General features: G+C 40.5%; 1 protein-coding gene across 42 annotated transcripts in view; it reads left to right on the top strand.

Annotated features, from left to right (window-relative positions):
- Positions 1–24,115, top strand: part of EPB41L2 (erythrocyte membrane protein band 4.1 like 2) — a 221,763-nt gene that overhangs the window by 174,259 nt on the left and 23,389 nt on the right. For 8 of the 42 annotated variants that reach the window (XM_014847705.3, XM_044754976.2, XM_070496504.1 and 5 more), the window contains exons 11-19: positions 802–974; positions 5,424–5,596; positions 10,056–10,118; positions 12,060–12,206; positions 13,560–13,661; positions 17,392–17,559; positions 19,577–19,630; positions 19,830–20,396; positions 22,236–22,358. In XM_014847705.3, coding sequence (XP_014703191.3) covers positions 802–974; positions 5,424–5,596; positions 10,056–10,118; positions 12,060–12,206; positions 13,560–13,661; positions 17,392–17,559; positions 19,577–19,630; positions 19,830–20,396; positions 22,236–22,358 — 1,570 coding nt within the window. The remainder of the gene's footprint in view (positions 1–801; positions 975–5,423; positions 5,597–10,055; positions 10,119–12,059; positions 12,207–13,559; positions 13,662–17,391; positions 17,560–19,576; positions 19,631–19,829; positions 20,397–22,235; positions 22,359–24,115) is intronic. The other 34 variants (XM_044754985.2, XM_070496518.1, XM_070496521.1 and 31 more) reach the window with 14 other exon arrangements.

Genomic DNA, 24,115 nt, shown 5'->3' with positions numbered 1-24,115 from the left:
GAAGAGGATTTCTAAAAGATTGAGCAGAAGGTCTAGAAATACTTGAAATGGTGAAGAGCTCTTAAAGAAATCACTCTTCTTTTGGTGGAATTCTTCATATTCTGGAATTGTCAACGAAAGTCTTATTTAATAAACTCTGCAAGAGTGCTGAGATTATCTCTTTGTTAAGATGTTTTGCCAACTCTTGATCAGACAACGAAAACGAGACAATTTCAGTTGTATTCCAGACAAGATTGGCTCATTTACTTAAAAACATGCTTTTGCATAGGTCTGGAAGGATTTAACATCGAGAAACTTTGACTTCATTCGTTATGTACCCAGGCTTTCAGCAGTAGAATTGTGCTGGCATGAAAGGTTATTTAGTCATCCCTACAGCTCCATTCTTCGTGGGAAAGCATCATTTGATGGAACAGATTCCTGAGTTGGATGTTCTTTCCCAGGAGAAATAGACATAAATATTAAGAATTACTAATGGTAATGGATTGCTACTTGGCACTTTTAGCTAGGAGCAAGAATTCAGACATATGTGTTTATATAAATGATTGAAGCTAATACAAATAAATAACCTTTGATACACCCTGGGAACAGCTGCTCTTTTGCTCAGGTGGAGGAAAAGGTTATTTACAAATCCATGAATGTGGATTTATTCATCTTAGCACTATCATAAAGCTTTGTATATAGGAGGGTTTATAATAATGTGTTGTTTTTCATTAGAAAGTTTAGGCATCATCTTTTTTTGATTGAGAAATGAGATATAAATCCGTAAGGTCTAATTTTCTTCCCTTTTTTTCTCCCCTGTAGGCTTGTGTCTCCAGAGCAGCCACCAAAGGCCAAGTTCCTGACCTTGGGGTCCAAATTTCGCTACAGCGGCCGCACCCAAGCCCAGACGCGCCAGGCGAGCACCCTCATTGACCGGCCTGCGCCGCACTTTGAGCGCACCTCCAGTAAGCGGGCCTCCAGGAGTCTGGATGGAGGTAAACACAGTGAGGGTAGTTTGCGGTTGCGTTAATCTTTCTCTAATGCAGTGGGATCAGAAAATGTTCATCTAGTTAATAAGGCCCCCAGAAACACCCTAGAGGGATAGCCATTTTTTTCTGAATAAATAAAATACTATTTCTTATACTCAGAAGAAAATAATTTTGTAGTGTTTTGAAGTTGTCATTCTGAACCTAAGTTTTCTTTGTACGGTCAGTGCACATAAATGTTGAGTTCTTGTTGAAGAGACGTTGGACAAACACGTTTTTACTGGTCTGACTTGTGAAGTAGTTTATGTGGCTTACTTTCCTGAACTTGTTAATTAATGGCAAGAATGTAATTCCAACGGTTTTTTGGTGTGGTAACTTACAAACCTTTATTCAAAAGAACTTAAAACATCCAAATTTTTATGAGTTTAAAAACTCTTACTGAAGTCAAACTTTTCTGCATATGAGAAGCCATTCACAGCTTCAAAGAATTAGTTTTAAATACAGTGTTTTAACAAAAGGAAACGAAATATAATACGTTCATTTTTTCTTTACTCAAGGGGAGATATGTATAAGTTTTTATGTTTTTTTCTGTTGGAGTTCTAATTAGCTACATGTTTGTAGTTTTATATAAATTACTCATGGAAATAAACTGACGTTGCTTCCCTTCATATATGTATCTTATTACTCTGTCTAATTTTGGGTTAATAGAAGGTTTTTTTAAATAAGAGCTAAGGTTAATTTTATATTAGGTGCTTTATGAAAGATTTCAGTTTTCTTTCTACCTAATAGAAACTAATTGCTGTGAGCACTTTCCACTAGGAGTAGTAGTTTTCCAACATTTTTTGGTTGATTAATCTCAAAACGTGTACAAAAATAGTGATATTAAATTTGAAAACTTCTCTTTTACTACTGTTTGTCAGCAAAAACCTTTTTTGATTGCTTGTTATTACTGGTCTCTTTCTGAAATATGAACTTGAACAACTTATATTTTACATGGTTAGCTAAAACAGTCCAGGTATGCTGATAGATAAAAATGCTCTCTCATTAGTGGAGGACTGACACCCTTTGGCCTTAGTCTGTTTTTCCTGGAATAAACTGGGAAAACAGACCCAGGCAGACACACAGAGATGCTTCTCAGGATTTCTTGGTGGGAGTATAGAGTTCTTAAGTCTTGATTCTGGAGACTCTTCCATATAGTTTTATGAGACCACACAAAAAATATGCATAGGTCATAAGCTGGTTCAAGTAAATGTCCATATTCCCAAATGTAGTGATTTAAGTTTAGTGAATTATGAATGTACGATAGCTGTCAGTGTATCTTTTAGCTCATCTTGTCAACTATCTTTTAGTTGTTGAACTGAGCACTTTTTTCAAGTAAATCTGAAAAATGTGCCCGCTCATGTAAATATTTCACAAGCCTTGCCCCTTGCCACAGAGAATTTATACAAGTGCTGAATAAATGCAGTCAGTGTTGTTGATACCCTGAGAGAAATCGTTCCTTTTTCTGGAACACTGTTTCAGCCTTTGTTGTAAACTATGAGGCTTTATAACTCTTATATGGCAAATGTTAGAGTTTGAAAAGAGCAGTAAACCACTGCGTTTCTTTGAGGTATGTAAGCTGTGTTCACGGAAACCCACCATCTTGCACGGGCGGATTTAGCACAGGGGTTATAGTAGGTCTGTATCTGAAAACAATGATTTTTACAAGTACAAGCAACAAACACGGCACAGTAATCCATTATTTTTCCTTTTGTGTTTTGGACACTGTAATTCATCAGATGGGCAAGTCATCAAAAGGATTATTGTGTTATTGTGAGAAATAGAAGGCTTTTCATGCCAATACATGACCAAACAGCCGGTGAACTATTTGGTTAGGGTTTATATTCCTCTTATTCCCCCAGAGCAAAGCTAGGCTGTAACCTGGTACTGGGCTTCATTTTCTGCACCACTCCCCATCACTGCACCTTTGTTGTTGTTATCAACGTGCATTGTATTTTCTTTTTCCTGTTTCGTTTTTAAGGTAAGCTAAACTAATTTAATTATATAAATATTCCTCACTTTAAGGTTTGACAAGTTAAAATAAATCGGCTAGTGATTATCTAGAGTGTGAAAATTACTGATATCTAAGATCAAATATCAAATGAAAATCAATCTAGAACTGCTATTTTAGAACAGTGAGATTCTGATTGGAAAATCAAACCCAAAAAGAGGGAGATGGTCATTTAAGAGAACTAACGACCGAGATGTATTTGAGAACGGGGAAGAATGATTTCCTGAAAGTGAAAAGTAGAAAAAGCAGGGGCGCTTCTTAGACTGGGTCACCAGGGCAGGAAGGCCTGACTCAGGAAGAACCATCTGAGTTGAGACTTAAAAGACAGAGATGAGAAGGAGGCAGCTGTGAGTAGAGCAGGAGCCACGGGTGTGAGGGTTATGAGAGAGGGAGAGCTCGATGCCAACCAGGAACAGGAGCAGGGCAGGTGGAGTCTGGGCTGAGTACGTGATGGGGAGCGGTGGCTGGGGCAGTCGCGCGGGGACTTGCAGGCCATAGTGAAGAGTGTGCTTTTTTATTCTAGGTGCTGTAGGAAACCGTTGATGGGTTCGTATACGTGTGTGTGCACACTTGTGCAAGCACATAAGTGCACAGTGCTATCTTTTTGTTAAAAAAAAATCACTTGGCGCAGTGTTGAGAATGACTAGAGAGGAAGCTCAGGCAGACTGGCTGGGTGAGAGTTGTGGTGCTCTTGCCTGGGCAGGTAAGAGGCCAGTTAGCCGTTTGGTATCATGGGCACAGTGCCTGCGGCCTACAGGCTTCTTGGGGTTTTGCAAGTGTTTAAGACCTGAAAAAATTACTTCAGAATGCAAAAAACAAAACAAACTCCCCAGCCCCACCCTCCCAAACTGGAATTAATAGTGTTTAAAAGTATGCAAAGTCAACATTTTGTCAGCTTCATCATATAACTTTAAATTTGATATCCTTTAAAATTTCAATATCGTTACATCTGAAAATATTTCTAGATCAGATTTTCCCATTGTGCAATAATTTCTGAGTGTGTGTAATGGGTGCTTAGAAATTATAATCACAAGTTAAAGGAGTTACTCATAGCCGTATACTTTGCAAGGGAAAATTATTAAAATAATCTCAGAAGTTTAACAAAATAAAACCTGGAAAATAATTAGACTTAATGTAAGATGTGAGTTCATTTTATGATTTGGTGTGAGCGGTTGAGGGCTGTGAAAGTCTTAGAAGGGACCTGAGTAGTAAAATAGAGATGGAAGAACTGGCCACATTTGGAAACGTATCTGAGGACCCTCTGGGACTTGCTGGTGTTGAAGGTGAAGGGAGACACTCCAGGGATTCTGGCTGGAGTAACTGGGTACAAGTTGAAGGTGATATTTGGCAAAAAAGGCAGGACTGGGGAAGAAGGAAGTTTTGGACAGGGCATGTGAGGGGTGTGGATCAAGAGATTTCCTGTAATACATGGATTGGAGGTACTTGAGGCCTCCCAAGTTCAGTGTGGTAGGTGGCATCACACAGTCCCTGCCCTTCAAGAGCCTGCAGCCTAAAGGCCTTTGTTTCCTGGGCATCCTTAGGGGCATGACCCTGTGCCCACCTCACCCTGTCAGTCAGGCACTTTTTGTACAAGTGAAGTGACCTCTGTGGTTATTTGTCATTTGGGGCAGAAGCTATGGATGGACAGAGACTTTGCCAGCTGCTCCTCCCTTTGCCTTGTTGAGATCTGAGGCCATCAGGTTGATCTGCCATGATGGAAATTTCAACGCAGTGTATGTTCCTGCCCATCTGTAGGAGAGAGGAAGGGAGCCCATGAGGGCCAGGTTTGCTGAGTGGGAGGGTGTCCATGTCTTAGATTTACTCTAGGTCAAATTGAGGCATTCAGGAGGGAGGTTAGAAAAATGAAAACCATTAAACATAAACAGAAGTTAATTCCTTAAAATCTGCCTTTACTGTCTTGTCACAATTGTGAATGGTATTCAAATTAAAGGATTCTTTATGGAGGAATTTTTGAAACTTATTGAAGCAAATCATTTTAATAAATAGATATTATTTGTTGTAATAAATAGATTCAGAAATAAGTTCAGGCAAGATCAAAGAGATCCCAGAGAGTTAAAACACTGCTCACATTGTAATTCTGACTTAGTGCCTAGCTCTCATGTTTCAGCTGGTCTTAGAGCTCCTCCTTCTGGCCAGTTCCATGGTCAGAGTATATTCTTCAAAAAGCTGTGATTTGAGGACCTGTGTAGTTCAATGGGTTAAAATTCAGGATTTAAGAGTTTAGTAAAAGTTTAAAAATGATTTTATTTGATACATTGATATTTTGAGAGCTCAAACAATGTTCCTCTTGTCTACACATTGCCTCTTTATCTGTGTAAGGGAGAAAGTTCCGTAAAGTTGGACCATTTAAATGTCCTAAAGTAATCTACGTGGTCATTCTTTACCAGCTCCGATGGGTGATGTGGACCAAAGTCTTATGAAGGATTTTCCGGGCCCCGCTCGGGATGTTTCAGCATATGGCCCAGGAGTCATCAGCCCTGCTGTGGCAGAAGATGGCGATGGCAGAAGGGATGTCAGAAGCCCAGCTAGAGCCCCACATGTGCAACTCATTGAAGGAAAGGTATGGTAAATTAGGAAAATATGTGATTTTAAGTGTGTACTTAGACCAGAGGATATCTATTGCATTTGCTGTTTCAGAACTCAAGTATCATTTAAAATTAATCAACGTGTGTTCTCTGTTGGTATAATTTCTCAATTTTCACGTATGTGTAGGCTCTTGCTGGTTTGGACAGGGTCTCTAACCTTTTTCTGATTGTTGTTCAAAGTAAAATATTTCAACATAAGTTATATTATTGCAAGTAATTTACGGTAAGCCTTTTGACTGTTCGTAATCATCCTATTTAGTTAAATCCCCAAATTATGAAAGCTATGATGATTTGAAATTTGTTTATTTCAAGCAAATTTTATAGTATAACCTGTCTCGATTATTTTAATTATGTTGACCCGAATTTTTGAAATGAACAAAGATGGTCTTTATGGAAAATTTTCATTGATAATCTGTAACTGATGAAGAAGACATTCTTAAGCAAAAGGTAATTGTTTTGTAAATATTGAGTGAGAAGATGGTGCGTTGCTTTTGGCCTTGTTTGGTGCGTATACCATAGTGAATGGAGAAGTAATGTATATTGTGTTTTCAAATTTGTCACTGTTATTTTATGTCGCCTTGTTACCTTGGGCAAGTAAAGTCACCTGGAGATTGATTTGAAGAGGCTTTGAGTTCTTCAGATCTCTTTTCTGTATCTGCACAAAGCAACTGTTTTATAGGTAACATTGGAAGTTAACACAAAAAAAGAAATCATCCTGTAGATTTATAGTGTTTTCTAAATTTTAACTTGCAGAACTTTAAAGACGTGCAACATGAATTTACAAAGAACCTGCCAGATGCAGTAGCTGCCAGTGCCTCTGGAATTCGTGCTCTGATAGCCTCTGGCACTCAGCGTAGAGGAGGGCTGGGGACCATGTGGGCCCTTCTGCCACCAGAACAGATGCTTCAGGTGGCACGTGCCATCAAATCATCTGCATTCCTTTGTTAAAGCATTTGTGAATATCATACTAAAAAAATCATTTGGTTGAAAATTATTTAGCTAAAAATAACAGAAATCATGTTCAATAAGGTATCCTTCAACTGCTGATAAATTGTCAGAATCTCGCAAAGTTATGCTTACGAGGCAGGCAGGGGAGCGACTGCTTACATCAGAAACAGAAGAGCTCAGCATTTCAAAGTTGGTGTTCCTTTTTGCCTAGTTAACTTGATATATCTAGTTGTTAAAAAAAAAAATTCTTTAAAATTCCAGAGGAAATGCTGCTTATCTTTGGCAAACAGCTGAGTGTGGTGGCCCGGCCTCTTTGCTGATGCTTTGGATGTCTGTCAGCGAGCAGGTTTAAAAGTAATGATGTGATTTGAGTTTCATCAGATTTATTCACTAGTTGGAAAATAATAATTAAATCAGTCTATATCTATTATTGGATCATGTAATTCATTTTCTAACTGCGCTGTGTTAATACACTCCTTACTTGAGAGTAAAAGTTTTCACTAACTCCCGTTTCTTCTCTCCTCTTTCTCTCTTGCTTGTTTCTCCTTTGCATGTATCTGTCGTGTGATTTCACGTTCCCTCATGGGTTTGCTCCTGAGAACAGCCTGTTTCCGTGTGCCCACCTTCACCCCTCATCCGCTGTGCTTCATCTCTTTCCCCACACCGACTGCCAGTCCCTGAACTGGACTTGCTGTCAGACACTTTGGAGGAAGACCCCTTTGGGGAGGCTGAGCAGATCACACTAGACAGCTTAGAGCACCTCTCTGCAGGTGACACCTCAGAGCAGGGGGGCGCTGGAGTCGCCATCCTCGATTTTACCCTGGACCCTATGGTAACCCCTCCTCAGCCTGCCTGTCCTCCCACCCAGGAGAAGCCTCTGCAAGAGGCTGACCACAAGGATGCCGAGTTTGGGTACTTCTCCTTCAGTTTCTGCAGATGCCTTCCATGTGGCTTCCCCTCACTCCTCGATGAGACCGGGTATCTTGCTTTCCCCAGCCTCCCCAGGGTCTGGGTCTCCTTCCTCCCCGCTGATGTCCAGCACTATGTTCCTGTCACCTCCCCGTCGTTTCTTCCTTCCCTCATCGTCATCTTTGGGCTGCTTCTCTCTGCTTCTCAGTCGGTGCCCTTTTCTCTCACCTTCTCCCTTCCTCTGGCTCTATCCCTCTGCTATCTGGAGGCGAAAGCCACTTCCTTCAATGTTTCTTATGACTGTGATTTGAATGACAAAACGGAGGAAGAGGAAGCAGCTGCTGGCACTCCTACCTAGGCTTCAGTTTGTGGGGTCAACAAAAGAACACTTCGTCTTATACCCTTCCAAATGTAGAGTGTAAACATGTGCATAAATTTCACCACTGATTACCCTCAACATAGTATGAGCTGCACATTTTTACACACACAACATTTTAGTGCATGAGAAATAAGTGTAAGCACTTCCCCTCTGTTGATAGCCATTGCCCAGGTCCATATATTCTAAGCTGAGAGCAAAGTTACAGGATTATTTCATAAACATCTAGACCATACTAGATCTAAGAAAGGAGACGGGGACCTGTGTTGCCCTTAACAATCCACATTGGGTCTGTCCATTGTGCAGACTATTAATGCTGTTCTTTTCGGATGGAAACTTTGTTTTGATATAGAGCTAGGATGCAGTAACATAACTGTAATTGACGTATGTTAGTAGAACTCCTTAGTCTTATTTCTTTTGTTTGAAAGCCAAGCTCATTCTTCTTGCATTTATGGGATGCATCTGTAACCTTTACTCCTGACATTTGTAGGTGTAATCTCAGAAACTGCTTGTCTCCCTATTATTGTAGCAGTTGGGGACCAGATGAATTTCAGATAGTTTTTTTTTTAAGTCTAAATCATGTAATTATATAGAAGAGTCACCATTAGGTATTTTGAAGGAAAATGCTATTCAGTTATGTCTTTGTTAAATGTGTATGAAAAATGAAACATGGCTTTTTGAAAATTTAGACTTTATAGGCCTAAGGTTGGTTCTCTTAGTGTTCTTTTATTTAGAATTAGGAGTCTGGTTTGAGGCTTTTTACCCCTAGAGAGGGCAACCTCTGCACTCCAAGTCAGCGCCAGTGTGTGCAATATGTTGCGTCTGGTGACTCAGTGTCTCACCTCCTGTGGGTACTGTCAGTACATAGAGTAAATCACAAAACTGAGAATCAACCTAAAGAAAAATGTGAAGATAGTGTTGTGATTAGGTATAGTGGGAGACACCAAAGTTCTTATAGGTTACCTGAAGAATGCCAAAGATTGACATTTTAGAGAATTAAGTGTTGGCCAAGGAATTGGAAGATGGTTCTTAACACATTGTTGAGTGGCTGTGTCTCATTTTTGCCTTCTGATAAAAAGATTCTTGGAGCTTCCTGCTTGCCTCCCAAAATACTTGAATGGTTAAAAAACAAAGCATTTTGAACTCTCAGATTTGACACTGTCATTCCACTGAAGAAGGAAAACAACATGTCATCTGTGATCTGGCTGTAAAGGTTAAGCTGTTTTCCTTCTGTATCAGGTTCCATATTCTTTTTCTTGCCATTCCTTTCCTTGAGTCAGTAGTCATCAGTATTTATGTTAGTTTTAAATTTACAGATTCATTCTTTTGGGTCATTAGATACTAAGAATTGTCCAACTATAAAAAACTATTGTTTAAAGAATTTTATGAAAGAAAAGTAGCTATTTTTCAAAGAGCCTTTTAAAATACCCACTATTTTAACATGGATAAAGCAAAATAAACCAGTTTTCCCCCCAAGGAAAGAAATCTCGGTTAAAAAACTGAATAACGGGGTAAACATTTGTCCCTGATGTAAAGGGAAAGACAAGTTTTACATCATTATACTTTGCCCTCATCACTAGTTGATCAAATTAGAACAGATTGAATTATGCCATTTTTACACTCTCATATTTTCATTCCTGAGTAAAAAAACATTCCAAAGCAGCCCGTAATGTAGGGACTGAGAAAGAGTGAAGCTTCCATTCTCCATTCCACCTTTGCAAAGGAGCATTTCCATCATTTATACGACACTGTAGGTGAAGAAAGACAAACAGGCTCACTGTTCCTCATCCTCTGAGGGCCGCACAGAGAAGGCTGGTGATGCTGGCCCAGCATTCACGGTCCAGTCCAGCCTCTTTGCACCGATGCGGAGTTTCCACCAGTCCTCCTCCTCTCTCCAGCCGTTTGCTGTGTGACTTTTCAGGTGAAGATGGAAGAAGAGGAAACACAGCAGGAGGAGGTGGATATGTTTCTCCAAAGTTAAACATCTGGTGGCTGCTGCCTGCCGTCATTATTGTGTGTGGGGTGACGCACTTTCAGGGTTTATTTCTGAGTTTTGCTTGTTGTGGCTTTAGGTTCTTAAGATTTTTATTACTCCTTTATTTTAACGTCTTAGACTGTCCAGCTCAGTCATTTCTGGTGCTTGCTGATTGATACACTGTTGTTTATTTGCCTTTTCTCCTGTGTGTGATTTAATTTCACAGAAAAATTCCTTGAGAGTAGAAGGGGATAATATTTATGTCAGACATAGCAATTTAATGTTGGAGGTTTGTATAATTTAAGAAAACAACTGTCCTAATGGCTGCCAGGCTGCTATGGACGGGAGGTCACGCACAGGCTGGCTGGCAGCTGTCTTCAAGCACAAGTGCATGATGTGCATGGGGGAGATTCCGCTCGGGCGTGCATGAGACCCGTCCAACTTTGTATGTTGAAAGTGGCTTGGATAGGAGACTATCTACTGGAAGTTCTCAAAGTGACAACTGGGAAAAAAAGTTGTGTCCAATCAAATGAATAAAGCTTTTATCCATTAATCTTGAAGTCGTTCTACAAGTAACTTACTCTCTCCTGATGGGTTATTTCCAGGACCTGGAATCTGAAGTAACATGATCCATCCTGAATGTACATTAACCAGAACAGATCTTTGTTGATCTGGCATTAAGTCAGTTTACTGTCGGACTGTGTCCACAGTGTTTTGTTTTTTTGTTTTTTGTTTTTTTTGAAAGTAGGGGAATGGCACTAAAATCCGTGCAATTAGAATGTGGTCTACTTCAAGTATTCCGTTTGAGGGTAGCTAATTAATGGGATTTTTTTTGATAAAAAAGAAAAAATAAATGAAAGAGAGAAAGTATAAAAAAAAAAAAGAAAAGAAAGCCTAGTCACCCAATTAGGAATGTAAAATCTATTCCCCGTGTCACACGAGAACAGTTTTTTTTTCCTTCTTATTTTAGGGTGGTACGTGGCAGTGTATTCAGTGGAGAACTGCAATGCTCAGTAATCTGACTAATCTGTTTGGTTGCTTTTGGCAGCTTTGATAACTGTTGGAAATGTATTTTTGCATAACTTACTAAAATGCTCTAAAGTGTAATACATAACATTGCTTTGAAGAAATGCAAGAAATGTGCCTGATCTCAAGCCACAGTCGTTTTTCCATGCCATGCAAAGATTTTTAGATTTTCGTGAGTTTTTGCAAATGGCTATAGAAGCTCCTCGATGAGCTACTATGCTTGTGCATGAATATGGAATATCTAATTTTTTCAGATGCATGACCTGTCCCTCTGGGAGTGGGATGAAGGCTGTGATCCACACGTGGCCCCATGATTTTTGGAATGTAGGAAAACATTTAAAATTTAGTTAAAACCATTTCCTGAACAATAATTACCTTTTATTCCCAGAATTACTATTTATCAGGCCCAACTTAAAAATTCCCACAGATACCATTTGTCAAGGCCTACTCCAGTGAAAATGGACCTGGTAGTTTTCCTTGCGTCTTTGTCTGTGTAAGGACCATTTGGTGTGTGGGGTGGCTGGGCTCCACGTTTGTGCTCGGCGAGTACATGAAACCAGCATGAGGTTCACTTATTTTACAGAGAAGCCAAACAGACGCAGCCTCTGGAAACTGGCATTTTTATTCCTTAAGGGTTAAAATCCACCGCTGAAATTTCTTGAAAAAAGTCCATCCTTGTTTTCCCTTTTTTTTTCCTTTGTTTTTTTGGATGATCCTGGATTGGCTTTCCTGTCAGGCCAAAAGTGCTTCTGCATCCCCCTTTCTCTATTTTTGCTTGATGTACTGTGTTCACAGAAAGCAAGTAGCCCTAATCAGAAAGGTCAATTTGCAGGAACAAAGTCATAGGCTGCATTTCAAATCCAACTATTAGAAAGATGGGTTATTAGCCGTTTTGAGTATTAGTTCCATGGCTTCCTTCTAATAATGTAAATAGTTATTCCTTAAAAAATTCTCAACAGAAGAAATTAGAACCCTTTAAAATGTGAATCATAAAAAAATTGCACATTGGCTTCATTTTCAAATTTTGATGAACTCGTATTCATAGGTGATAACATGGCTTTTGAGACTTGGCATTTTTCTTGCTTTACTGTGTTTTTTGAATCATACGTTTGCTGTGTCTTATTTTTTGGTTTTATTTTTTATTTTTGTCCTGCTGGGTTTTTTCCTTTTGGATTTCCCCCTTTATTACGTTACATATTGCTAGGACCTGGATAAGGCCCAGGAGGACATTCTGAGACATCAGGCTAGCATTAGTGAACTCAAGCGCAATTTTATGGAATCCACACCTGAGCCGCGCCCCAATGAATGGGAAAAACGACGTATCACACCTCTGTCCCTACAGACACAAGGGGTATGTCACTAGCTCTTTGTTGGCTGTATGTCTGATCCAGCTCTTCAGTAAAACTCAGGTTGCTAATCTATTATGTCAATTCTCAGGAAGTTACAACATGTTCCCATTTCAGGGTTTTTTTTAATGTCATTGCTAACAATTTTTAAATACTAAATATTTATTAACAAGGTAATATATGTTGATCTAGTTCTAAGGTAAATTGAGTTTCAAAATACTTTTGAAATAGTTTCAGAATAATTTCACTATTTTGCACAAGTAAGTTAGTAGCAATGAATTGTTATATAGGGTGACTTAGAAATTGACATTATATTGTATTTAATAAACTTTTTCATTTATTGACTTCTGAAATAAAGAATTTACATAGTAATTAATTAATGATTAAAAGGATGCAGGAATATAGACCATATTTAGGATGGTTTAAGATAATTACAGTGCAGATAAGGAGTTAAACGTAGCTTTGAAGACTGATGAGCCCTGTTGAAAATGTGCAAAATGTTATATCGTGCAACTAAATACTGAAAGTTTGTAGTAATGAAATGTAGACTCATGCTTGAAAAACATTTTCAACCATAACATCTTTCCAAACTCATTCTTTTTCTTTCCATGGTTTATTTCTCCCTGCCACCAATATAAGTATTGCCTTTAGAGTGTATTCTCAGACTGTTTCTCCATTCAGTTCCATCTACGTCTGTTCTTTTCTGACGCTCCAAAGTCTCTCCTATTGTCACCCAAGAGCTTCCGTGGGCTCGTTGATCCTGCTTGAGGAGATAGTGAGCGTACATTACTTCGTCCGCAGTTTTTGAAAGTGTATAAAGGTGTGATCGTACAGTTTCATCCTTCTCTCTTCCTTATGCCCCTCTCTTCTCCCTCAGTTCATCATCTAGTCTGGCTTGCATGCTACCCAGTTGTAGGCATTTGATTCCGAGAGTCTCATGCTATTTTTAGTCACCTTTTCTTAAAAAGCAAAGTGTTAGTTCTTTAATTTTCTTAAGTTTGTGACAGTGAAAGGGAAATAGCTTTTTTAGAAAAGATGAGCAAAAGATAGATGTTGAACTGAAGAAACAACTTTTGACAATGTTAAGATTTAAAACACCATGGCAAGCTGTATACCACTTAAATTCTTGTTTTCAGATTTTCTGAAGATACTAATGTCCATATTTCGGCACCTGACCCTAGAGTGTTGTGTTTTCTGTAGAAGCAGTGTCTGATGACATGTTCAGACATTCGCCTCCCTTTCTGTCCTGCTTCATCTGGTCTGTCCTGCTGACCCACGCCGTCGTTTCATGTTTGTGCTGCTATAGATGTGACGTGCTTGTCTTATTTGTTGATTATGTCTATTGTTTGAAACAATAGAGAAAAGGAGACCATCTTTTCAAGGATATTTTATCCACGAAGGAGAAGCATCAGATGGTGGCAACACGGACAGTCGAAGAAACAGCCCAGGAGGCAGACAAGGTGTTCACCTTGAATCCTTGGATCTATTCTTGCTTGTTCCCTTTTTCTTTTATTTCTGTCCACAGCCAGAAGATTTCTCCTTTTTTCTTATGTATCAACCTAAAATTTTTTTGAAATAATTGTTTGAGTGTTTAAAAAGTTGTCTCCATATATAGAAACGTAGGATCATTAGGTGAGAAGCACCATACTGCAGAAGTACTTTATTTGAAAATCCACAATTTGAAATGCGGACATATCAACTGATTTAGGTGATAAGTGGCCCCCAATTTTGATGTTTGTGGCTGACAGGAAACCATGATTTCATGTGAAAATGCGCTGTTTATGCAACACTTAGACGAAGCGTGGTGGAGTTAAAATAACAAGTTACGTGTGATTTAGGTTACTGGTTTACTAATTTCATTTGGAAAGCTTTTGCATTTTCATTTTTGAGATTTTGAATGGGATAGAAGATTTTGGTGTGCCCTAGCAGCCCATCAGATCTCTCTCTGTGCTCCTGCGTGTCTGAAGTCCCTGGCATTACTAAGGAAGCCGGCTCTCCATTGCTTTTACCTTCTCGTTCTTCTGTTTCTACTGATTTCGCTTAGCCAGCTGGTCAACCTTTACTTGCTGGAACTGGAGTGCCTAGAGTCTAGTGGAGGAGATGGCAGACATGTAAATTAGTAATTAGACAATTTGGGGTACTAAGAAGTAAGCGTTAGAAGATGAAATACAGTGTTGTGTTAGGAGGTGATTGGGAAGGCGGTGCTCTGCCACTGTGATCAGGAAGAGATGGCAGTTGAGTCGAGACCTTAATGCTGAGGAGGCAGACGTGTGAAGATCTTTCCATGTATGAGGAAGAGCAGATGCAGCAGCCCTAAGACAGGAACCAGTTTAAGGAACCGAAACACCAAATGACAAGGGCTTAGGAAAATCAGAGGTCAGACCCCAGATGCTGTCAGCATCTTAAAGACCACATTAACGGTTTGGAATTGTATTATAGAGAGATGGGAAGCCATTGGAGAGCTTTAAGCTGCTCAGAGACATAATCCCATGGGTCTGACAGAGATCCCACTGGTGTGTATGAATGAGAGCAGAGATCAGAAATAGGGAAAAAGTGTTTCCCTTCCACAAAGTCTGATTTTGTTAATCAGTAGAGAGTGTTATTCATTGGAACATACAGTGGGGTTGGGGAGGAGGCAATTAATGGAAGCCAAAGCCTTCCCCTAAAGGAATTTGAGGTCTAGTTGAGATGAAATATTTCCAAAACGCTGCAAAGGAGAAAGATAGTGTCATAAAGCCACACCAAGTGGCATGTTTATATACTTGGAAGGTTAGCCTGAAATCCAAAGCCAGTCAGACTCAGTGTGTAAAATCATGACTGTAATATCATATGCTTGGAATACTAGTAGTTTTGAAAATTTATCCTCTGAAATCAAGACAAATGGCGTCATTTGATCAATTTAAATTGATGTACTTAGACTTTTTGGCAGTAGGAAACTTTGGAATTTCAGTGAGGATGTTTAAAATTATCATTTTTCTGGATGTCATGGCTTAGGACTGTATAATATAAACCGTATACAATAAAACCTGTTCATTCGTTCATGGTTATAGAAGTTACATTAAAATGTTAGGTGAAATTTAAACCTGGAATTGACCCACTGTTAAGGTCCAAAATGGTTTGTCTGCCCTTGAAGTTACTGTTTTTTTTCTTGTTCTTTTCCTCTCCAGCCCCTGCAGGAAAATATTTACTTATTTGACGTACATATGGATTCTTGTAACTGCAATCAGCCATTCATCCATTCACCCAGCAAACCTTTTTATTGATCACTTATGTTGTATCTCTCCCCGACTCCCCCCATTAACATATCACTAAGTTGAAAGCATGTGAGCAGTTAAGTCTACTGGAGTGTTTTGACTTTTAACAGAATATCTTTCAAATTTCTGTCTTTTTTTTGCTACTGATTTTACAGGGTTTCTTTTTTTTTTTTGAGGAAAATTAGCCCTGAGCTAACTGCTGCCAATCCTCCTATTTTTGCTGAGGAAGTCTGGCCCTGAGCTAACATCCGTGCCCATCTTCCTCTACTTTATATGTGGGATGCCTGTGACATCATGGCGTGCCAAGCAGTGCCATGTCCGCACCCCGGATCCGAACCGGCGAACCCCGGACCGCTGAGAAGCGGAACGTACAAACTTAACCTCTGTGCCACTGGGCCGGCCCCTACAGGGCTTCTTGATTATCTTTAAATTGTGATTTTTAATGAAATGTAAGATAAAAAACTATGCACGAGTATAATTTGACCACATTTTCTAAATTTCTATATGAGGGTTTTATAGATTAAAAATAAGTAAGAGTTTCTTTAAAAATAAATATGTTGAACTTTCAAAACAGCTTCAGTTTGAATATGAATGATTTTGAGAGTAGAGAAGAAATTGGAAATCAAATCATTTAGTCTTAAATAACTGTCTTCTACATCCTCTTACGGATTGTGATATTTATGACGTTCTTAAACTTGTATGAAATATCCTCTCATGAGTCTCATGGAGATTACATAGAATACAATTTTAAGGTACTTTTGAAAATATTTTATTGAATAATCCAATGCATGGCACTTACTTAAACTCCCCAGGGATCTCTTACCAGGAAGGACACCTCCTCCACCCACCCGACCGCTAGGGATGGTGTGTCTAATGATGGAGATGGTAATTAAGCTGATTAGTCCACAGCTTTTTTTCTCCTGAATATTGCAAGTGCTTACCTACCTCACCCACCTTGTCCCTGCTCCTTGCTCTCAGCGTACTGTCCCAGGGAAAATCCCAGAAATGTCATCTCTCACTCATTATTTGTCTGTTTAAGATCCCTGAGCAGTCTGGGTTCTTAGGAAGTATTCCTGCACACTTCTGACATGAGGGGAGCTTCCTGATGACTCTACTCTTGGCATCCAGGTCCCTGGGACAGTCCCCAGCTTTCCTGTCATGCCCTCGGGCAGATTAGGGACCTCGTTTAAGGCCCAGAGATGTGAAGGTGAAATTTGCCTTAATAGTTTTTCAGGAACACCTGGTTTTCAGCTTGCTCACTGAGTTTTCCCCTCTGGGTTTGTCTTCCTATTTAGAATTGTTTTCTTTACCTGTTTCATATTGGGGGGAAAAAAGTACTATTCTTCCCTCCGTGGCATATTTAGCGCGTCTGAAGGTTGCTGTCAGGGTGCTAGTTGTACAGCTGAAGTGGTGTGAGAAGGGATGAGAACACTTAGGGGAGGCCCTACACGAAATGTGGACTGTTAAGTGGATGTCAGAGAGATGACCCACTTGGCAAAGCCCAGAGCTCCTGGGGAAGGAAGGGCGCTGGAGGCAGGAGGGTTGAGTGCCCTGAGCTCTAACACGGGCATTAGTATCACGAGTGTGGAGGCCACTGAAAGTGCAAGTGCAGGAGGCTCATGCGAGGAGCGCCCTCAGGAAGGCACGAGGGTGTTTGATAGGTAGGCGGTCGGTCGTGCTCAGTTTCAGTGATAATCAAGCAGTTTGAGTCCGTAGGTTAGAGCTGTCCAGGATTCTCCAGCAGGGCGGAAAGCTGGCATTCAGGCCAACCGTCACACACGCCTGCCACAGAATCCTCCAGAACCCTCGCCTTCCTTTCAAACTTATGCTGTTCTGAGATTCTTTCTCGTGTAACCCTTCCTTTTTCTCAATAGGTCACTGCTGTCTGTTCTGCCTTATTGCTAATTCTTTGCTCTTCCTTTTCTGACCTCTCCAGAGCCTAGAAGAGGAGATAACATCAATTTTGTTTAGTGAAAAGGGCTTTTCTGATGGCGTGAGAGCCACCTTCACCCCAGCCACCACTCGGACAGCAGAGGGCGCTGTTGTGAACTCTAGTGCCCCTTCTGAAAGGCTTGCTTCCTCGCCCTCCTCACAGTCGCCTGAGGTGCATTTTACTTTGTTTCCCCTGTTTTTAAAAGCCACATACGAGAGTGATTCTTATTTTTTGAATATTTAAGAACCCTTCTCTCCAGTGCTTTCATTGGTGAAATTAACTTACCGGGAGAAACATTCAAGAAATAATGACTGAACTTGGATATGAGAAAAACGTACAGATTGGATGTTTCTCCTGATTCTTTGGGTCCCCTTTCAAAAAACCTGCCCAAATTCAGAGAGTCATTTAAACCACTGAGGCCCAGATTCTGAACTGTTATGTGCAGGGAAGCCCTCAACCAACGAGAAGCTTGGTTGGAGTATGTTGAAGTATGAAGAAGTATGTTTTGCAAAAAAATTTTCAAAGTCTAGAGGTCTTTCAGGCATCTTCCGATAGCTTGTTATTTTAAAAGTTCTGCTTATGTGGAAAAATTTGAAGTGCCTGCCATACTCAATGAAATAATTATTTTCATTTTTTGGAATGACCCTGAGAGATTTCCTGAACTTGGGCAGAACCCATGTGGCCATTTGAGGTTAAGTAATAAGAATAATTCACTGACCTGCCATAATAACGAAATGTCTGCTTTAGAAGTGTTCTGATCACTGGATATCTTTATTTATAAACAAGTTTATAAAAGTTCCGTTAAATGTTACTTATTTATCAAAATAGATTCCGTTTTCCAGTTTAAGTATCTGAAACCTCTGGGTTTTCAATAAAACCGGAAAGGTGGCTTTCTTGTTCTGTGAATAACATGATTTACATGGTATTAATTTTGAGCAATGAACACGTGCCCCTACTGTGCATCTGAGAATAACAGCACAGATCAGAGAGGGTGTGAGTCTGCGTTGATAGGCACCACCAAGAAGCATGCCCTCTAGGACCCTTTGCTCATGACTGTCCTCGTCGCTGGGGCAGATAAACAAGCAATCCTGCTCTCTGTCATAGGAAACAGCTCCAACCCAGTTTGTGTCTTCTTTTGCCGGGGGGTTCAGAGGCCCCATGCCAGCTCCATTCAGCATGGAGGGCCCGTCTTGCATCAGGCGGCTACTCTCTCGAGCTGGGTTGTTTTGAAGTTAGATCACAGGCTCTGATGCCACCTGAATGTCAAAAAGTTGGCCAGGCTTCGCTTGTGTCATTGTAAAGTAGCCTTTTTAATAAGTTTAAGGAAAACTGTTAAGCTTTAAAACCAAATCGCTTTGTAAGGATGTTTCTACCCCGGCTGTCAATGCCAAAGCATAGTCATTTATATGAACGATGCATCCGGTTGACAGGTGTTTATTGGACGGTGAGGTACTCAACTGCTCAACTAGTCAGTTTACTCCCAGGACCAGCTGTCTGCAGGGGCCAGGGATCAGCATCTCACACGACAAACTGGGTTCCTCTCAGTTTCCAAAGATGCTACTGGAGGAGCTAATTCTAAGAGAAAACACCAGAGCCATCACTGATATCCCCGTCATGTGACAGTATCCCTTTTGCTAATCTCTAACACAGTTTGGGATGGTAATAACCATTTCTGAAACGACATTTTTTATGTTAATAGCTATCTGAGACCAACTATAATTTTGCCAATTAAAGCTGTTTTTTAAATGAGCAAGCAAAAAATGAAATTTCATTAATGCTCTGTTCATTTAGGAGTCGGTTTCAGGCCAAGCTTTGGAGTCTGATTACAATCAAACCTGTTCATTGAATAGGTTTTAAAAGTTTTGCAATTTAAACTTTAAAATACTAAGTGAGCTCTGGTATAATCCCATTTTTCCCCTACCTCTTCAACTCTAACAGTAGAGCTTATAGGTGGCACTCTAATAAAGTGTTTCATTTCTTTGGGAGGGCGCTGGCTGTTTTTGTGTTTTTGTTTCCTTTTGTAAGCTTTTTGCATTCGTCTGGACTGTCCTTCATGTGCCCTTGAGCAAAGGTTATTGTAGACGTTGATTCTTGCTGTTCTGTCTTTCCAGTGTCAGATGTTTGTTTCGGTGGGTGTTGAGGTAAAACTTTATTGATTTTGTGTCCTCGGTTGCTTTTTGTTTCGCAGAAACGTGCTCCCGAGTCCGAAGGGCCTTGCACTGGAGCCAGTGATGCTGTTAAGGTTCTCCCCTTTTCCATGTTCACACCATTGCCCGACATTTCTGATCCCCTCACGTTCTCCCCGCTTCCCTTCCAGTCAGCCATCATAATCATCTTTGTTTTTCTCCATGACATGAACCTACCATCAGTTCATTCTGCTTTCCGTCGTTTTTATTTATTCATATATTTTTATTTTCCCTCATCCATCTTTTTCTGTGCAGAGTTCACATGAGACTCTGAATGTAGTGGAGGAGAAGCAGCAGGCAGAGGTTGGGAAAGACAAAGACGAAAGAGTAATCCCAGAAGAAGTGAACGGTAAAGAGAGCTCACCTGGGAGTGGTCCTGGGGAGAGGCGTAAGGTGGAGCCTCTGACGCAGAAAGACTCCACCTCCCTGTCTTCTGAGAGCAGCAGCAGCAGTGAGAGCGAGGAGGAGGATGTGGGAGAGTACCGGCCCCACCACCGTGTGACCGAGGGCACCATCAGGGAGGAGCAAGAGGAGGATGAAGAAGAGGTGGAGGAAGAACCCGGCCGAGCCGCCAAGGTAGTAGAGAGGGAGGCCCCGGTGCCGGCGGCCAGTGCAGGCCCGGCGGGGGCCAGTCTAAGCTCGGTAGAAACAGTGACCCAGGAGCATGTAGTTGCCCCCAAGATCCCTGCAGAGAAGAGCCTAAACGAAGGTGCCATTGAGCAAGCCGTGAGCGAAGAAGCAGAGGACCAGCGTCATGCAGTTAACGGAGAGGTGTCTCATGTTGACATTGATGTTTTGCCACAAATTATTTGTTGTTCCGAGGTAAATGAGAGTCCCAAGCGGGAGCTGCACGCTAGAGCTCTTTCTCGGGTGGAGAACACCTGCCTTTCTCCTTCTGTCCTCCCGACTCTCCTCCAGCTTTTTTGCAAGATGCTGATTTTTCTCTCTCATGGGAGGAAGGGGGAACACTGCTGTGTAGACGTTCTGCCGGCTCGGTTTATGGATCTGGATCCGGTTTATGCAGTTGGGTCACCTGATAGAGTAAACTTTCCTGCCACAACCGCATCGGGTTTTTCCTTCTCGTTTCACATTCAAATTTTTCTTTGCATGTTTCAGATGTTTTCAACTGTTTGTCTTTAGTTGCGCTGCTTCCTCGTACTAAATGCCTTTTTCGTTGGTTTAATTAGAAAATTGCATATGTTTTATTGAAAATGATCAGCGTGAGTGTGTGCTGCTGTTGTCGTGACTGGGTTTGACTTTTTGGCTCATTCTCTGTTCAATTTAAGATTTTTAGAAATGGTAGCAGGCTCTGAATCCAGCATCGGGCAGTGATAAAAACAGTGTTTCTAGACTACCACTGTGATTTTGGTTCTCAGACCTCAGGGATGCCATGGTTTGTTAAGACTTTTCTCTCCTAGGCAGCCGGAGGCTAGACTGTTGAATAGGAGGACCCCTTCTCTTCTCATTCTGTCCTGTTGTCAATTCTGGATTATTTGCAAGTTGATTTTATGTTTTTGGGTTATCTGTGTTAGATATGAGTCTTTCCCTTTTTCTCTTCAGGAAGGGACTTTCCGTGCTCCTCTTAGATTAAGTTTTGGCCACCGGGTGCAGTGTCTCTGAATTGGGAGTTAAAGTTATGCTGAGGGAGGGTTTATTTCCATGAGAATCTTTCTTGATTCTAAAATTAAGTGCCCACATTGTAGGGATTATCCATATTTACTCTTTTTGATGGGGTAGAAAATCTTGAAATGACTTTGTCTTGAAATAATTAAACGGAGTTTTATTGTTACTTTTAAACTTTGTTTCACTTCAGAGAAGACATTTTGAGAGTCTTTGAACACTTTGAACTATTATTTTCTGCGTTTAATATATGATTGTTTCTCTTTAAATAATTACACTTGGGAATTTTCCTTCAAAGAAAGTACTGTAGTATTTTGGTAGTGTTACAGGCTGGTGTTCTGTTAAACACACATGCCCAGCAGACTACAATGTTAACAGGCTGTGAATCATTTCTTTAATGTTTTAAATTGTTCAAAGCAATCTAATGATGATGGAGTCATTCTAGATGTATCATTTTAACTTCTGTAATACAGAAGAAACACTGCAAGTTCTAGACAAGGATAATTGAGAACAATCATACTTGAAGATGTTCTTTCTGAAAATGGAATCTCCTTGTCAAGAGGGCAGAAAAGCCTTCAAGGAGAAAAGAGCACATCTTAGCTGAACCAGCTGGTGTGCCAATAAAAGGCAGTGCGCCTTCACACAGCCCTGGAGTCTGTAAACTGCAGTAACGTCCATAGTTCATTCTGTTTTGTTTTCAGTTATATCATTACTTGCCCAAAGCTAAAGTTTGTATATCACAGTACACCAGGCTTGCCATGTAAGTAATTTGGGACTGTCGTAATTTGAAGTGTACCATAATTTAGAGAGCCATTATGTTAGCTTGTTCTTCATATATACACACACACACATATATATATGATGTTTGAAGGAAAGTGTTTCTCTTTTATGTCTTTTATTTTAGATTATTTACTTTTACTCTTTTCTTTTGTGCACGTGTGTGTGTTTGAATATATTTCTTATGATGATTTTTGAAGGCTCCATTAAGCACTGGTACGTCATTACCTCTAGAATTTATTTTTCCCTTCCTTTCCACCTCAGCCACCAGTGGTAAAAACAGAGATGGTAACCATTTCTGACGCCTCCCAAAGGACAGAAATCTCCACCAAGGAAGTCCCTATTGTCCAAACTGAGACCAAAACCATCACATATGAGTCTCCGCAGGTACAGAAGCTCTGGACTCGGACTGTTTGAGTTCTTGCTTTACTTAGTCTGCTTCTGTTTTCGTTCCGTCTTCTCCTAGTTGTTGGCGTGTTTCTGACTTCCAGTAGCTTCCTGTATCTCCACCTTATAACTGTGCTTCAACAACATAACTTGCCGTGTTGCTTCTTAGATTGAGACAGAGAGTGCAGTCACGTTAGTGACCCAGTAATTGTAGGGGGGAGACATACCCAGGATTATTTAGGACACACAGCACCAATCTTTTCTTTTTTCCTTCTTTTCCTCAAAGTCCCCTAGTACATAGTTGTATATCCTAGGTGTAGGTCCTTCTGGTTGTGCTATGTGGGACACCGCCACAGCATGGCTTGATGAACGGCGCTAGGTCTGCACCCAGGATCTGAGCCAGTGAAACCCTGGGCCACCAAAGCAGAGCGCGCAAACTTAACCGCTTGGCCACGGACTGGCCCACGAATCTTGTTCAGATCATTATAAGCCATTTCTGACTTGGTGTATTCAGGAATGTTTATGTTCACTTGGGAAACAGATCATCTGACAAAGGTTATTAGATCTGTGGTAATTTGTGGATTGGTGGAATTTAGGCTTTTTTTTGCCCTCTTGGTCCACGAAGAGCGATCCAGTCAGCTCGCTTTTGCTTGCAACTACACACGCGTGCGCACACACACATATCTGTGCTTCTCCTTCACGTGCGATTATTTTCTGGAGACGTATGTCATCGTTCTTATGTAAACGTGAACCTGTGTGTCTAAATAATGACCAGATTTTAGGTGTTCAGACATTGATTCTTTAAAGATTTGAAATAAGCATAAAGATGTCTAACCTTAAGGGTAACAGAAAAATGGAAAATATTCATTTCAAAATGGAACTATTTAGAAATTTGTTCTATTTTCTCGACTGAGAAATTTAGTGTTCTGTAGTAGGATTGTACTGTGGTGGAGGATCGCAGATTTTTGCCCTCTTGAAATATTTTTTAAAAGACTTAATGTGTGTGCGTGTGAAGCATTCCTCAGAATGATTGTAGATACGCCGCCGTGTGTGTGCATAGATCCCACATAGCGTCAGCAGGTTTCCCGTGAACGGGGCTGGTGGAGGAGCGTGCACTTATGTGTCTGTACTGTGGTAAGTGCCCTCATAAAGAAATACAGGTGCGTGACCCAAAATCGAGGGAGGTGTCCTCCTAACTGACAGTAAGAAAGGCTCTTGACCTTCCCATTATTTCTTTGTGTCAGTGTCAGGAAACAGGAGGCAAATTTGTTTCATTGTTTCCCCTGGTCCGATCTAGAACTTTCTACCTTTTCTAGTATCAAAGCAAATAAGTTAAAACCTATTTAGATATAAGCATTGGATTGATACATGGTATAAATGATATGTACAAATCTGATCTATATTGATATGAGAGAGAGCACGTGCATGCTTACGTATTGAAGTATATGTACCCACGTACACGCTCACGACACACAAACTATTACAGGGACAATGTCGTTTTTAAAAATCAACTAGAGATAAGCAAATAACCAAATCACCCAAATTGATGTGCCCTAGTCATATACTGTTACTTAGTAATCTGAGAAAACGTTTATTTATTTTTACCCACCTGTGCTTAAAAAACAAACTCAGCACTCTGGTCACTGTGGAATCTTCTGCGTCTGGTTCTCTAGTTTCTTTTTCCAGCGTCTGCAAACTGCCGTCTGTCAGATTCGCTCAAGACTCCCTTGTAACTTTCAGTCACACCTTCTACTTCC

This window comes from Equus asinus, chromosome 24 (genome assembly GCF_041296235.1).
Source record: "Equus asinus isolate D_3611 breed Donkey chromosome 24, EquAss-T2T_v2, whole genome shotgun sequence".
Classification (NCBI taxonomy): Eukaryota; Metazoa; Chordata; class Mammalia; order Perissodactyla; family Equidae; genus Equus; species Equus asinus.
Note: the sequence above shows the minus strand (reverse complement) of the source record. Positions and strands in the feature narration are given on the sequence as shown.